The sequence below is a fragment of the Mastigoproctus giganteus genome, chromosome 5 (assembly GCF_048544385.1).
Source record: "Mastigoproctus giganteus isolate SK-2022 chromosome 5, ASM4854438v1, whole genome shotgun sequence".
Classification (NCBI taxonomy): Eukaryota; Metazoa; Arthropoda; class Arachnida; order Uropygi; family Thelyphonidae; genus Mastigoproctus; species Mastigoproctus giganteus.
Genome location: NC_143579.1, coordinates 92504813 through 92519852, shown reverse-complemented (window position 1 = coordinate 92519852; position 15040 = coordinate 92504813). Strand labels below are relative to the sequence as shown.

At 37.5% G+C, this 15040-nt stretch overlaps 1 protein-coding gene across 1 annotated transcript in view; it reads left to right on the top strand.

The window, feature by feature from the left end:
- The window catches only part of l(2)k09022 (HEAT repeat containing 1 homolog l(2)k09022), a 447482-nt gene that overhangs the window by 305980 nt on the left and 126462 nt on the right, over positions 1-15040 (top strand). The window contains exon 31 of the mRNA XM_090374601.1: positions 9874-10017. Within this exon, the coding sequence (XP_090230727.1) occupies positions 9874-10017 (144 nt within the window). The remainder of the gene's footprint in view (positions 1-9873; positions 10018-15040) is intronic.

Below are 15040 nucleotides of genomic sequence, written 5' to 3'. Positions count from 1 at the left end.
TTTAATTGTATCTCATATTGTGGGTGCTTTCACAATGAGATAGCTGGTATTGCACTACTTCAAATAAATAACATTTCTCTAGTAGAGAAGACTACTGTTATTTATTTTCAGTGGATACCACCACCAAGATGCAACTGTGATGGCATGTTGCATTACCAGGGTACCTGCCCACCCACTGATAATGAAGCCAACTAGCTTCGAAACAATCGTCTGGGTGGTGGTATCCACTGAAAATAAATAACAGTAGTCTTCTCTACCAGAGAAGCGTTATTTATTTGAAGTAGTGCAACACCAGCTTTCTCATTGTGAAGGCACCCACAATATGAGATACAATTAAAACGATGCCCACACTACACACGTAGTCCTAATTTATGGGTTTAATCTGGTGTATCTACACCAATATTATATAGTTAATTACCTAAATCCATAAGAAATTATGCCTTGTGCATTTCATCTTCTAATAATGTACTTAATATATTAAATATCTAGTAATTAAATTTAAGTAGCCACATGGATGATAGAGAATAAACACTAAGGGTTAGTAAATACTTAAACTTAATCAATATATGATTTGTGCCCTTTTACACTCAGAGACCCTCATTCATGCTTCTGGCATTTATCTCATTTACTCAGTTCTTTCTTACTGTTAATGAGGCACTTTAGGCGCCTCCGTAGCCAGGTGGGAAGGAGCAGCACACGCTTCTTGATTAGACCGGGGTTCGAGCCCGTCACCACCAAATACGGAAAGGTCGGGAAATGACCACCGCATATCCTGGAGCAATATGGCCTTAGTTGCTAATGCTCCTAAAAAAAAAAAAAAAAAACAAATAACAAATAAATAACAACCCAGGCACTTTAACTTACTAATACTTTTCAGTTACATACTACAGCCCCAGCTGCAGATCCTGAAAGCCGGGTGGGGATGAAGTGTGTGCTATTGTTGTTAGTATATACTTGAAATTGTGTTAGCATTTCTAAATACAGCACACTCAATTTACCAGGGTCAGATTAACTGTAACACTTCAAGACTCCAAAGTATATATATATATATATATATATATATCCTCTGGAAATCATAAAATTCAAATTATAAATAAAAAAGGTATAAACAGATGTTTTGTAAGTCATAAATAAGCGACAGCAAGCTGCATTATAAGTCGTGATCGGGAGACGAATGTACCTATTATCCTGCAAACCCTGCTGCCTTCACACCCACCACTCAAAAAAACAATAGAAAGAGAACAAATGTTTGGTTTGTTTTAGCACATCTCGTGGATTGTTCTGTCCCACCGCAAAAAGACAAATTTTGTTTCGTTATTTTTGTCAGGAGTGTTGAAATTTTTTTTATAGTAAATATATTTTTTTTTTTTGGGTAAAACTTGAGAACACAGTAATCCCCTGATCGTGGCCAATGACCGGTTTTTACTTGAATCCCTCTTGAAGTCAAGTAAAAATCTAACCTTTTTTTCACTAAACAAAAATGAAAGTCAATTAAAAACATGATCCCCTCTAATAAGTGGGGTTTTTTTTTCTTTTTTTCCCCCTTTCTAATTACAACTATTTATCTCAGTTCATGTTCTTCATTCAACATTCTGTTCTGTCTCATGGTGTAACACGAGGGGTACCATATTCTAAATTTCAGCCTTTTTTGTTTAAAAATTGCAAAAATGATGGGTAAATGCGAGTTGTGCTTTCAGTTGAACAAAAACTTTAAATTATTCAAAAGTTTGAAAATGGCATGGTAAGTTTTTTATCAATTACCATATTTTTTAGGTATGTTGCTGAACATTTTTTGATATTTTTGGATTATCTGGGATTTTATTTTTATTGTCTATCCCAGAAAATTGAGAGGCTACTGTAAATATATTATTGTTAACTATGTGTTTTTGCAGCCAATTACATTCATTCCTTCATTCACTTTCTTTCACCAAAACTAACATTTATTCTCTCTTACCATAACTCCTGTTTCACTACTACCTTGAGTGAATGTGCCTAGCACATTCACTAAAGTCTATCACACGCTTTCATTCATCATTTTACATTGCTACTTGCTTACTAATATTTTATATTTTTCACCTAACCTGCTTCCTCACTGCCTGTACATCTCCCTCCCCTGCATTTATTTATTTGCCGTTCCCCCCCAGGTCTTCCCCTAGGGGCAGGATAATCCTGTGGGAGGCACCATAGTCACCATAGGTTTAGTCAGATTTGGATATCTGTCAGGGAGCCGAATACACCTACCCTGTCTGTTAAAATGTCATCATCTGAGCCTGATGAGTGACATGGGCACTTTGGTTATGGATTGTTGTTTTGCTGTAGGGGCCGTAAGGCCTGCCTCTGGATATTTCTCTGCATTTCGAATACTTTTTGTGTAAAGCTTGTGAAGGCTTTATAATTATTTTCTTCTGTTATAAATAAATGTTCTTGTCTCCTGGGTAGAGAGCCAGTATTAGTTGTTTTGTTGGGATAACATAAATTATTCATTCATGTAGAATGTGTGACCAGTCTTTACTTTTTCCACAGGTACAGTTTTGGCCATCAATAGCCTTAAGGAAGTTAATTTAGCCTTTAAGGAGCCATGACCTGTCAATATAAATGTTGTGGAAAGTCTAGGGGTGTATCACTTTGGTGGCTTTTGGGCTAATTGCTTTTGGTAACAAGACCTCTGGTTTCCTGCTCCCAGTTTGTTTGCCATAGCTCATGGAGCTTTGTGGCTATTCTCTCTCTCTCTTTTTTTTTTTTTCCCCCAGCCTTGATGGTATTGGCTGTGTAAAGGACTATCCCCAGAAATTCTAAGATATGCTCTTTTTAAGTTTGTAATATAAGCTTCTTTTGGGCTTCTTTTGGCTTAAGTGGGAGAACACCAGCCAACATCTGCAGCATATGCTGGAATGCTCATAGTGCAGCATGCTCTGGTGATATTGAGAAGTATTGTTCTCTAATTTGTTCCTGTTTCTGACTGTGGCTGTGTGGGTAAATACATCGGCTCCATAGGTGATGACAGTCAAGAACACTGCATGGTATGCAGTTGCCAGGTTCCTTCTTTTGGGCCCCCAGTCAGCCCAACTGATCCTGGCAACCATGCCTGCCTAGTTTCTCACTTTTTTTTTGCCAAGCATGCCAGATGTGGATAAAAAGTTAATTTTGAGTCAGAAACAACCCCTAGGTATATTAGTTCTGATAACGTTTTTCTATCTAATTTTAATTTGAGGAGATCTCCTTAGGTTTCCTTTCAAAAGTATGGATTTAGTTTTTTCAGGTGATATCCTGAGCATGTGTGTGCATTTGTACCCGCAGTTGCATGAGGGTAGCATTCGATCTTTGCTCTACTACCACTTTTGTGTTTCCTTTTACAAGTAGAATCAAATTATCCACAATTTGACTAGCTAGGCTTTCCACTGGACCCAGATCTAAGGCCAGAAATTCATCTAGAACAATTGTTTAGAAGGGCTAAAGATTGAGCCCTAAGGCAACCTTTGTTCACAGCATGTATCAATTCCTGGAACCTTGTATGAACTGAGACATTTCTGTCTTTAAGGTAGCTGTTTTATTACCTTATAGAAGTTTTGTGGGACATTTGTCTGGCAGAGTCTCCTAAGGATACAATGCCACCAGAGTGAATTAAATGCCTCAGCAAAGGCTATAGAAATTGCCAACATATACTTTTCCTATGTATTTTTTACTGTTGTCAGTAGTGGTGCATGGCATTCTCCATAGATTTTCCCTGCTTAAGACCATACTGATTATATGAGTGAAAGCCTTCTTCTGTATAATGCACAGATATCCTAATGTAAAATTAGTCTTTCATATATTTTCCCTTTTACCAGCAGCAAAGCTATTGTATGATTTTGGATCAGTGGGAGGTTTGTCTGGGTTCTTCACAATTAATCTTAGTGCTGCCTTTTCCCAGATATTAGGGAATGTTCCCTCTGTCACACAGTGGTTGTAAGGCTATTAGTTTATCTGTGCTATTTCATCTAATTTGATGATGGTTTCAACCTCTAGGAGATCAAAACCAGGCTTTTGTTGTTTTTGGTTTTATTTAGCTATTTCTAATTTTTCTGTTGTAAAAGGAGGCTCTATGTGGGCATTTTCATATTCATATTTTCTTTTATAATGTCAATCTGAGTAGGTGAATAATCTCCAGACTCAGCCCAGCACAGGGTTGCCATTCTATCTGGTTTAACTGTAGTTTCTATTACATCTCCTTTAGGCAACTTGCTGGTTACTATTCTGTAGACAACAACAGAATAGTGACCCCCCCCCCCCAGGGTTAGCATTCCAGAAGTTCCCACCAAGTGCTGTTCTCTAATGAGGGAAGTATGTTGGTTCTTGACAGGTTCCATAAGAATCTCTCAGTGCATCAACCTCATTTGTGGCCTAGATGTTGTGGCTCTTTGAAAATGTCTTCTCGGGCTGGTGAACCCTGTTCCTGAGTATAGTCAGTTCAGGGCGCCACCGGGGAACTACCTGCTTCCTTGGTTCTTTTCTTTTGGATAGACAGGTTTGATATTTTTATTAAGATATTTGTCGTAATCAGTGCATGGTTGTCTGTGCTATAATTGTTGTTTGATTTAGACCACTCATTTTCCTGCTTTCGCAGCTCAGCTGTTGTAAGTTCCCATGAAGATATTCCAATTTGCTTTCTTTATGTTATATCTTTTGATATCCAACAGGAGGTGGGCTCTTTGTAACTTTATTTAGTTTGAAAGTAATTGCTCTATGATCTGATGTGGTCCAAGCAGACTGAACACACCAGTCTGCAATTTTATAAGCTATTGTATTTGTAGCAAGAATGACATCAATGTCACTCTCTCTCTTGCATGGTGCTGCTAAAGATTGGCAGGCTATTTGATTGATTTAATATTTAAAATATGGAGGTAATTATGTATTCAGTAAGTATCTGGCCATTGTGTGTGTGTGTGTGTGTGTGTGTGTGTGTGTGTGTGTGTGTGTGTGTGTGTGTGTGTGCATGCGCGCGCGCGCCTCCTCTGTCTTCCACACTGCTGTATCATAAGGTTGACTGGCAGTTGACATCAGTATACACACAATAATGTTAGCATTAGGTAGAAAATCTGTAACTACTTTAGATATTCAATAGCGTGATTTATTTATATCAATAGGTGATTTGCACCTGCTCTGAAATTCAAAGAAATAATGTAAAACCGTCCCACAGCAGTCGTGGTATGTGCACACACTGCCACTGGGGAGCAGAGGTAACCCACCTTTGTGACAGTAAGATCAGATTTTTTTAACTATTATTGTAGTATAAGTGACACCTGAAGCATATTCTATGATTTGTGGGTATCCTTGAACCATACTCATATGTGTGTAGGGTTCTTGTAGTAACAAGATATCTATATCATTTTCTTCTAATTTGAGTTTTATATGATTAACATGTGCTCAACAACTATTCTTGCTCTTTGAGCATTCAATTGGGCAAAGTTTTTAGTGCTATAGCCGCATTTGTCATCCCTGATATTGTGGCAATAGTCAGCAAGCCATGCTGCCTTGCAGGTAGCACATTTTGGCTGCTGATTTTTATTTTTGCAGTTTTTGTAGTCATGGCCAGTGACCACAGACAGAAGTTTTCTGAACTTTAATTGCTATAAATATGGTCATACTGCAGTCCCTGGCAGTATGACCATATTTATAGCAATTAAAGCATCTTTGTATAGGGAAATGCTCCCTACATGTGTCTGGTCCAGCTAGCATAGATTCTCTGCTGTCATTATAGATGCTTCCAAATCTTTTGGGAAATTTCCACTATAATATTTAACTGGCCATTTTCCCTGCTCTTTGTGGCTCTTTTCAGTTAAAACTCTGCAAACTTGTCTATATTCATTATTAGTTTTTATAATATATAACAAGCAGTTCCCGCTTTAAAAGTTTTTGCCTTACAAGTTCCCGGGTTTGCGAGTTTTTTTCCCCTCAAGTATCAACAAAGTCGAAAATATGAACGTTAATTGCTAATTGCAAAACATGTGGAATTGCAAAGAATGTTAAACATTGATAAATAGTGCATTTCAAACCACGCTCATAGCTATATGATAGAGTCTATTCCCACTTTACAATATTAATCCATTCCAGAGACACCATCGTATTGTGAAAATATCATAATGTAAACCCAATAACACATTGTTTTTTTGGTAATTCGTTCCACGATCTCGGAAGTTGAAATTTTCACTATATAACTCTCTAAAAGGTCATTTTTATAGCGTAAATTGTATTAGTTACCAATTCAAATCGTTAAAATGCACTACACTTTCATTGTTACCATATGTTCTGTTATAGGAATCAATTTTGAATGCTTTTGTGATATTTTTCTAAAACACATTTCTGGAGGTCACTACCAAAAAACAATTTGCACTTTCCGATTTATTGGTCTATTCTGTTAGTGCAATCAGTTATAAATGGGTAGTAAACTCCATGTTATTGCATTTGAAAAAATACCGATAGCTGGAATTGGGTCGTTTATTACGATGATATGAGTTCCCCTTCACTGAAATATTCAATCGTATCAAAAACAAATAAATTTTCAAAATCTTTTCTTCGTTCCTTTTTCTTAAGCTTCATAAACTTGTTACTCCATGCAAATCATGTTAGTTGCAATTTGTGCGTTCCGTTAAAAAATGCTTACGTGTGCTATTGAAATTTATAAAGAAAAGAAGATTATCTTGGAAACAAATGCCTCTTGAAGCATTTCTGAAGAAGACAACTCCTTGTGCAACAAACCAACGAGTGCCGAGCCAATAATGAATGATCAACAAGTGTGCATTTAGTCGATGATGATGAAGAATAAACATTCTTTAACACTTGTTGTAAGTCATGAATAATTTCATTATTATAATTTGCTTGATTTTACAGGCTACATTTTCATTTCTTTGGATAAATCAATCAGTGTTTAAACAAACTAATTAACTAACTAATTGAGAGAGAGATGTTGCGAATGTAACCCCTATTTTTAACATTATGTATATGAAAAGTAAATTCCCGCTTTACAAGTTTGCGCTAGGAACGAATTAACTCGTCAAATCGGGAACTACCTGTATCTGTTAGCAGTTCCTTCTCAGAGGTAGACTCTCTCACTTTTCTCGTGTTATTAATTTTAATATCCTTTAGGTATGGCTTTAGTTGGGTTATTACAATTTCTTTATCTGCTTCACTAGACTTTTAGATTAAGTCAGGCCTTCTTTTAAAATGACTATGTTAATGTCCTTATTGCTGGGTGTTTCCTTTGGCTCATTGACCTGTTTTGTTTGCCCTTGCTACTTCGGTATAACTTAGGGTGTTCATCTCTTTATAAGTATTTTTTTTCTTCAGTCACAGTTTCTATTTTGAATTTTAGTTCTCTGTTCTCTGTATTTAATTCTATGACTCTCTGCTCCAAAACTGCCCAATAATTAACAATCTGCAGCCTTACTGCAGATGTTATTCTATTAGTTTGCTTGTGAAGGAAGTTTTCTAGGTAGCGCTTCAGTTCTTTAATCTGTTTTATGGGATCCTCAGTGTCATTTTTAAATTAAACCTTTTTTCCTCCTCTGTTTTATTCGCTGTCGGTTCTTTTTCTTTGCACTCTCTGTTTTCCATTTGGTTTCTCCCTTTTTTGGCCCATTTCATGCTGGGGGGGGGCCCTGGGGGACATGTATCAAGGTCTTCATTGTTTATTTCCTCAATATTATTGGGGTTTTTTCCCCCTGTAATACTCTTGTTTCTGAGTTTGGGAGATCCTCTGTGTCTAAGTCCTCATTTCTGGATTTTTTTCATTTTTTCATAAAGGGTTTTGGTCGTTTCCAGTCATTTATTAGGATTGTGTTGTTCCTTATGCTGAGGTTGGTACAGTGCATGAAGAGCAAGATGAAATGTTATACCTTTCATCCTGCTCTTCATGCAGTGCAAATGTAATGAGGCAATTGCTGCAAACACTGTTGATATTTGAAAAGGGGATTCATATGATGAACATAACAGAGTGTGAAAAAAGTATATTTATTCATGTGCAAAAATAAAAGAAAAAATAAATCGGTCAAATACTGAGTGCCAGGCACTCAGGATGAATGGTCCGTAGTCACGAATGGTCATTAGTGTAGTTTCTCAAATAGAGAGCTTTATATAGGTAACTGAAAAAAGTTTCTAGTACCCCAGCTTGGCCTAAAACTGAGGAACTAAAGAAAACGTTGTCTATTTGAGTCTTTCCAGTTGTTGTGAATGACAAGGGTGGAAGAAGTGACTCCGACTTCTTCCTGGAGAAGTGACTGGCAGGCGAGGACCGTGCAAGACTCCGTGCAGGCACCTCCCCACCACCGCCGCCTCAATACTGGCTCTCTGAGTACCTCCTTGCCCCAGGACAACTCCAGCTTTGAAAATTGTAAAAAAATACTTCTTGTTGCAAAATTTATAAATGACCTTTAAGGAATTATTAACTAACTATTTAGCAACCTTTTTGTCACCAAAAGGAGAGTTACTTAGTACAAAGAATCGAACAATGGAAGTGCAATAAATTTTTTTTTTTATTTTTTTTTTTTATTTTAACACAAAAAGTAAATGATAGATTTCAATCGGATTAGTTTTCCCTTGATAAGCATCAAATAATAGGTTTCCTTCTTGATTCTCTAAAGAGAATTAAGAACAAAGGGTATTTCAAACATTCAGCTGAGAGTTTCAGTAAACTGAAAACTGTTGGTGTACAAATTCACCTATTTGCACTGAAAAAGCAGAACAGGATAACAGTAATATATACATTTTTTAAAAAAAAAATGTCTATATTACTGTATGCTTCGTATTTTTGTTTTGTATAATCCACAAACTAAATTACAGAGAACTCAAACTCACTGATGTCATGATGTGGAAAGAAATTACAAAGGGACAGGGGCAAAGGCAAAATGATGTTCTCTTACTCATTCAGATATTTTAAGTTGTTTTTTAATCCAACCTATTGAAAATGTCCTTGCAGTCATTTTGAAGAGGCTGAATTCTACTGTGAAGAAATAAAATACCAGGAAAATGGGTTCAAGAGGGGCATATTTTGCTACTAGACAGTGCAGTTGTACATGTCCAGTTTGATTAAACAGAATATAACAGTATTAGGGCATCAATCTTACTCACAGGATCTTATAATGTGCACATTTTCTATTTTGCTTAGCTAAAACAATTTTTAAAAGATTTTTGCTTCAAAGATGCTCATGAAGAGCATAGTACTACGTTATGTTATTTGGTTTTTAGGAGCATTAGCAACTAAGGCCATATTGCTCCGGGGATATGTGGTGGTCATTCCCTGATCTGTCCACATCCTCCGTATTTGGTGGTCATGGACTCAAAACCCGGTCTAATCAAGAAGGGTGTGCTACGCACTGCCGCTCCTGCTCACCTGGCTACGGAGGCGCCATAGTACTACAATGAAAGCTAAACACGGTGTCGTAAAACAGCATCCTGGATTGCTTTTTCAACTTTACAATTTTCTCACAAATATAGGTTGCTGCCCAAGGAGACACTATTTGAAAGGAATTTGGGATTAGAGGTACATACACTTTTCGCCGACCGGGATAGCCGGGTAGGTAAAGTGCCTGCCTGGCAACCCAAAGGTCGCGGGTTCGAATCCCGCCTCGGGATTGGATCAAAGTACTGCAAAAACCTTGGGAGGTGCGTTATGGCCACAGAAGCCGATGCGCTAACAACTACCAAAAAAAATAAATAAATAAAATAGAACCATACACTTTTCAAACAAAAAAATATATAATGTTACTAAAAAATCAAATGTTTAATGAAGCAGTTGTGATAAATAAACAAAAACATCAGTTTTTAATTTAGTTTTTTATACTGTTATAAACATTATCAATTATTTCAGTGTGTGATAATATTATTATCTTTTACATTAAGCTCAATGCCCTTCTACCAAGTGATCAATTCATATCTGTAATCAAAGGTTTAATGACTAATCAAATATCTTCTGTGCGACGAAAAGCTATGGAAATGTTAAATAATAAACTGCTCTACCAGATGGGCTTCTTTTCACCTGGTGATGTAAGTGGTTTTTTTTTTTTTTTTTTTTTTTTACTTCTTTAAGATATATTTTACATCAGCATATTAAAATGACTTATAAATGATGATACAAATTTGGTTTAGATTTCTGTATCAATTTTCCATTTAGAATTCTTTATTATATACTCATTAGTCCTAATGAAGTTGTTATGTTGCATTGAACCCAGCTAGCCACACCCATTTTAAACATAAGTATTAAAATATCTATTAGAATTATGTCAGTGTAAATTTAATGTCTCCAGTCAGTCTTAAATTTCAACTTGCAGAAGTATTTTTTATTGGAGAACTATAGTCATAAAGAATCTGTGGTGTACAGAATGCACCATATATCTGATTGTGAATTTTGTACATCAGTACAGTATATTGTGTATTATTTCTTCATATTGATTTAATTCAAATCATTCTGCACTGAAAGTGAGGCAGCTGGGAAGTTTTTCTTTTTCTTTCTTCCCTCCCTCTTTTTTTCTTAGTTTTGATAAGAATGGCAAGACTGCTCATACTAAATATTGTTTGTTCTTATTATATAATATGCATGTTTGAGAGGCAACCAGGGGAGTAATACTCTTGATCTGATTATCAGCAATGATTATTCATGCAATAAGAGTCTGCAGATAAAGGAACCACTAGGTGGCAGTGATCACAGTGTACTGATGTGGGATTTACTCAAAGAGTAAAGGGAAGGGTTTTTGCTTTCATAAATGTGACAACAGTGGTCTAAGAGATTTTTTAAATTCTGTACAGTGGGACCAACTGATGATGTTACCAACAGCAAATTCTAAATAGGAAGTATACAAGGAATTAAATGTGGAAGCTACTAGGCTTTTCGTACCAACTAAGAATAATGTTTCAAGTTCAGGCCTAAGTGGATGTCAGATGAACTAATCAGACTCGTGGCAGAGAAGAAAAATGCACGGGACGCATATAAATTATCAGAAGAAACAGATGCCTGTGTTAGATATAAGATGGTCTGTAATCAAGTCACAAAGGACATTAGGCAAGCAAAGGCAGACTATGAGAAACCTTTGGCAAAGGATGAAAAGAAATACGGTAAAGACTTCTTTACTTATGTAAGCTCTAGAAGGAAGGGGATGAATCAGATTGGGTCACTTGATATTGATGGTTCGATTGTTGAGGATTCTGCTCAGGTAGCTGACAAACTGAATGAGTATTTTGCAACTATATTCACACAGGAGGAATTCTGTACAAAAGTGGAGGCCAGAAGCTTATCAAACTTTAACAGGGAGTCAAATGATTTTGTAATAACTGAGGGCAAAGTGAAGGAGAAATTGCTGAAGTTAAACTTCAACAATTTCTCCTCCTGATGGATCTATCCAATTATATTAAAGGAGGCAGCAAAGGAAGTAAGCAGGCCCTTAGCCATGATTATGAGGGAATCCTTGGACTCAGGGGTGGTCCCTATAGACGGGAAATGTGCAAATGTATCCTCAATTCACAAAGGGGATCAAAAGGTGACACGAGTAATTACCGACTTCTGAACTATAATCAGAATGGATTTGCAGCATGGATTTGTTAAGAGGAAGCCTTGTCTGACCAATTTGATTGGATACTGTGATGTGGTCACAAAGGAATTGGATGCAAAAAATAATTTGATATCATATACTTGGATTTTAGGAAAGCCTTTGATACTGTTTCACATGGAACACACTACAAGTTGGAGCAGTATGGCATTAAGGGCAAGTTGCTACAATGGGTAAAAGGATGATTGAGTGGGAGAAGACAGAGTGGTAATCAATGGACACTGCTCTTCATGAACTAATTTTATTAGTGGGATTCCCCAGGGTTCGGTGTTGCGCCCATTGTTGTTTTCTGTATTTATTAATGATACTGATGAAGGTATATCAGGTTTAATGTTCAAGTTTGCAGATGATATGAAGGTTGGTAGGGTTGATAATGACAATAAGGATGGTATGCTGCTGTAACAGGATCTAGAAAATTGGAGCAGATGGACTGAGAGGTGGCAACTGAAGTTTAACATTGAAAAATGCTAAATACTGTATATGGGCAGCAGTAACCCCAGAGTAACACAGCAACTACATTCAAGGTAGTGGAGGATGAAAAAGACCTGGGGTAATTGTACAGTCAGATATGAAGTTTTCTGAGCATTGCAGACATGCTGCAAGAGTAGCTCATGGGGCCGTGTCATTTATATATATAAGAATTTTTCTAGCAGGGATAAGGAGGCAATTATCCCCTTGTATAAGGCAGTGGTCAGGCCATACCTTGATTACTGAATACAGGAGGCTTCATTTTAGGAAAGATGTTGAGCTACTGGAACGAGTACAGAGAAGGCCAACGAGATTAGTGAGTGGAACGAACGGTCCTCTTACCAAGAAAGTTCTGCAAATTGCAGCATCTGGAGATTAGGCACCTGCGAGGTGATCTGATTGAGGTGTATAAGTCCTTGAATGGTTTGAGCAAGCTCAATTCTGATGGGATTCTTTCTCTTACTCAGATTCCATGCCTGAGAGGGCATAAATTGAAATTGAGAAAAGACAGTTGTAGAATAGATGTGCAGATATTTGACTTTAGCCAGCGGGTAAATGGTTGATTGCTGGAACAAACTTCCATCTGTCTTTGTGGAAGTTGACAGCTTAAATAAATTCAAGGGTCATCATCAGCCATTTTCAATCCACTGTAGGATGAAGGCCTCTCCAGCAACTTTCCAGTTCCTTCTGTTTTGAGCACTGGCCATCCATTTACTACCCAAAAACTCGTGAATTTCATCTATCCATGTCAGCTTTTGTCTTCCAGGTTTTCTTCTAGCTCCTCTTGGGTACCATTCTGTTATTTTCTTAGTCCATCTGTCATGTTTTCGAGCTATGTGTCCTGCCCAAGACCATTTTAGTTCTTTAGTTTTGATAAGAATGTCCTTTACTTGAGTTTGCTGCCTAATCCATGTGTTTCTCTTCTTATCTAACAGTCTGATTCCCAATACAATTCGTTCCATTCTTTGCTGTGTAGTTCTCAGTTCTCTTCCATTCTTTTGGTGAGTGCCCAAGTTTCATTTCCATAAGTCATCATGGGGAGTATACATTGATTCATTATTTTACGTTTCAGACAAATTGGGATATTGCTCTTCAGTATGTGACTATATTTCCTGAATGCTATCCATCCAAAATTTATTCTTCTCTTGACTTCCAGCCATTTATCATTATTACAGCTAATAACTTGTCCCAGATAAGTATATGACTCCACCTTTTCAATTACTGCTCCTTCAATCATTATTTCCCTTTCCGTGGCATACTTGTTCATCATACAAAAGTATGATGAACAAGTATGCCATACTTTTGTTTTAGCCATATTCATCTTTAGTCCAAAATCCTTACTAACCGTGCATAACTGATTAAGATTTAACTCTAATTCTTTGGGATCGTGGCTTATAACCACAATGTCATCTGCAAATCGTAAATGGTTTAGGTACTCTCCGTTCACATTGACTCCTTTCTGCAACCAGTCTAATCTTCTGAAAGCTTCCTCAAGGGCAGCAGTAAACAGCTTCGGAGATATTGTGTCTCCTTGTCGAACTCCTTTCTTGATTTTAAATTTGCTACTGTCTTTGTCTAGTCTAGTCTAATAAAGGAGGTAGCACTCTCATATAAAGGGTTTTCCAATAGTAACGCTCGATGTTTGGCAACAGCGCATGACGAAGTCGACAGTCACACAGGTGGTATCTTTGGTAGCCGTATTCAGTTAGTCTCTGCATTTTATTATGGAGCGTTACACGACTGAGCAACGAGTCGAAATTGTAAAAAATTATTATCAAAACCAATGTTCTATTCGTCAAACTTTTCGTGCACTCCGTGCAGTTTATGGTGTCGACGAACGTCCTTCAGAATCCACAATTCGCCATTTAATAAACAAATTCGAAGCAACTGGGTCTGTGGCAAATCTGAAAGTGCCTGTACGTCAGCGAAACGCAAGATCCGTTGAAAATATTGCTGCAGTCCGGGAAAGTGTGCGTGAGAATCCGCAACGGTCCATTCCGCGTCGGGCTCAAGAACTTGGCCTGTCTTCGACGACAACTTGGCGAATCCTGCATAAGGACTTAGGGCTTCACCCTTATAAAGTGCAATTAACCCAACAACTAAAGCCCAATGATCATGCGCAGCGGCGTGCATTCGCTGATTGGGCGCTAGAGCAGTTGGAGGTCGATCCTGATTTTGGGCGAAAAATAATGTTTAGTGACGAGGCTCATTTCTGGTTAAGTGGCTTTGTTAACAAGCAAAATTGCCGAATTTGGAGCGACGAAAACCCACGGGAGATTCATGAGGTCCCACTACATTCCGAAAAAGTTACGGTATGGTGTACACTTTGGTCCGGCGGAATAATCGGTCCGTATTTTTTCGAAAACGAAGAAGAAGTGGCACTTACGGTCAACGGTGAGCGATACAGGGCTATGATAAGAGATTTTTTTTGGCCTGCAGTGGATGGAATCGATCTAACAAACATTTGGTTTCAGCAAGACGGTGTTACATGCCATACGGCACGTGATACAGTAACACTATTGCATGAGAAATTTGAAGGTTCCGTTATATCGTGAAATGGTGACGTTAATTGGCCGCCCAGATCCTGCGACCTAACGCCACTGGATTTTTTCCTCTGGGGCTTTCTAAAATCCAAAGTCTATGCTAACAAACCACGGATGGTTGCCGCCTTAAAGGCCAACATTAGGCACGTTATTGCTGAAATTGAACCACTTTTATGCGATAACGTCATCACCAATTGGGTATCCAGGATTAACCAAACCAGACAAAGCCGCGGCGGACATTTATCTGATATAATTTTTAAAACATAATGTTAACACATATACTTCATAATAAAAATAAAAATAGATCACTATCACTCTCACAATTTGTTTTATTGCGTTACAAAAATCGAGCGTTACTATTGGAAAGCCCTGTATTTTCTTCAAAATCATAATATATGGGGTATCTATGCCTTGTCTTTGCAGTGCCCGAAACATTGCCTTATGCTGTATGGAGTC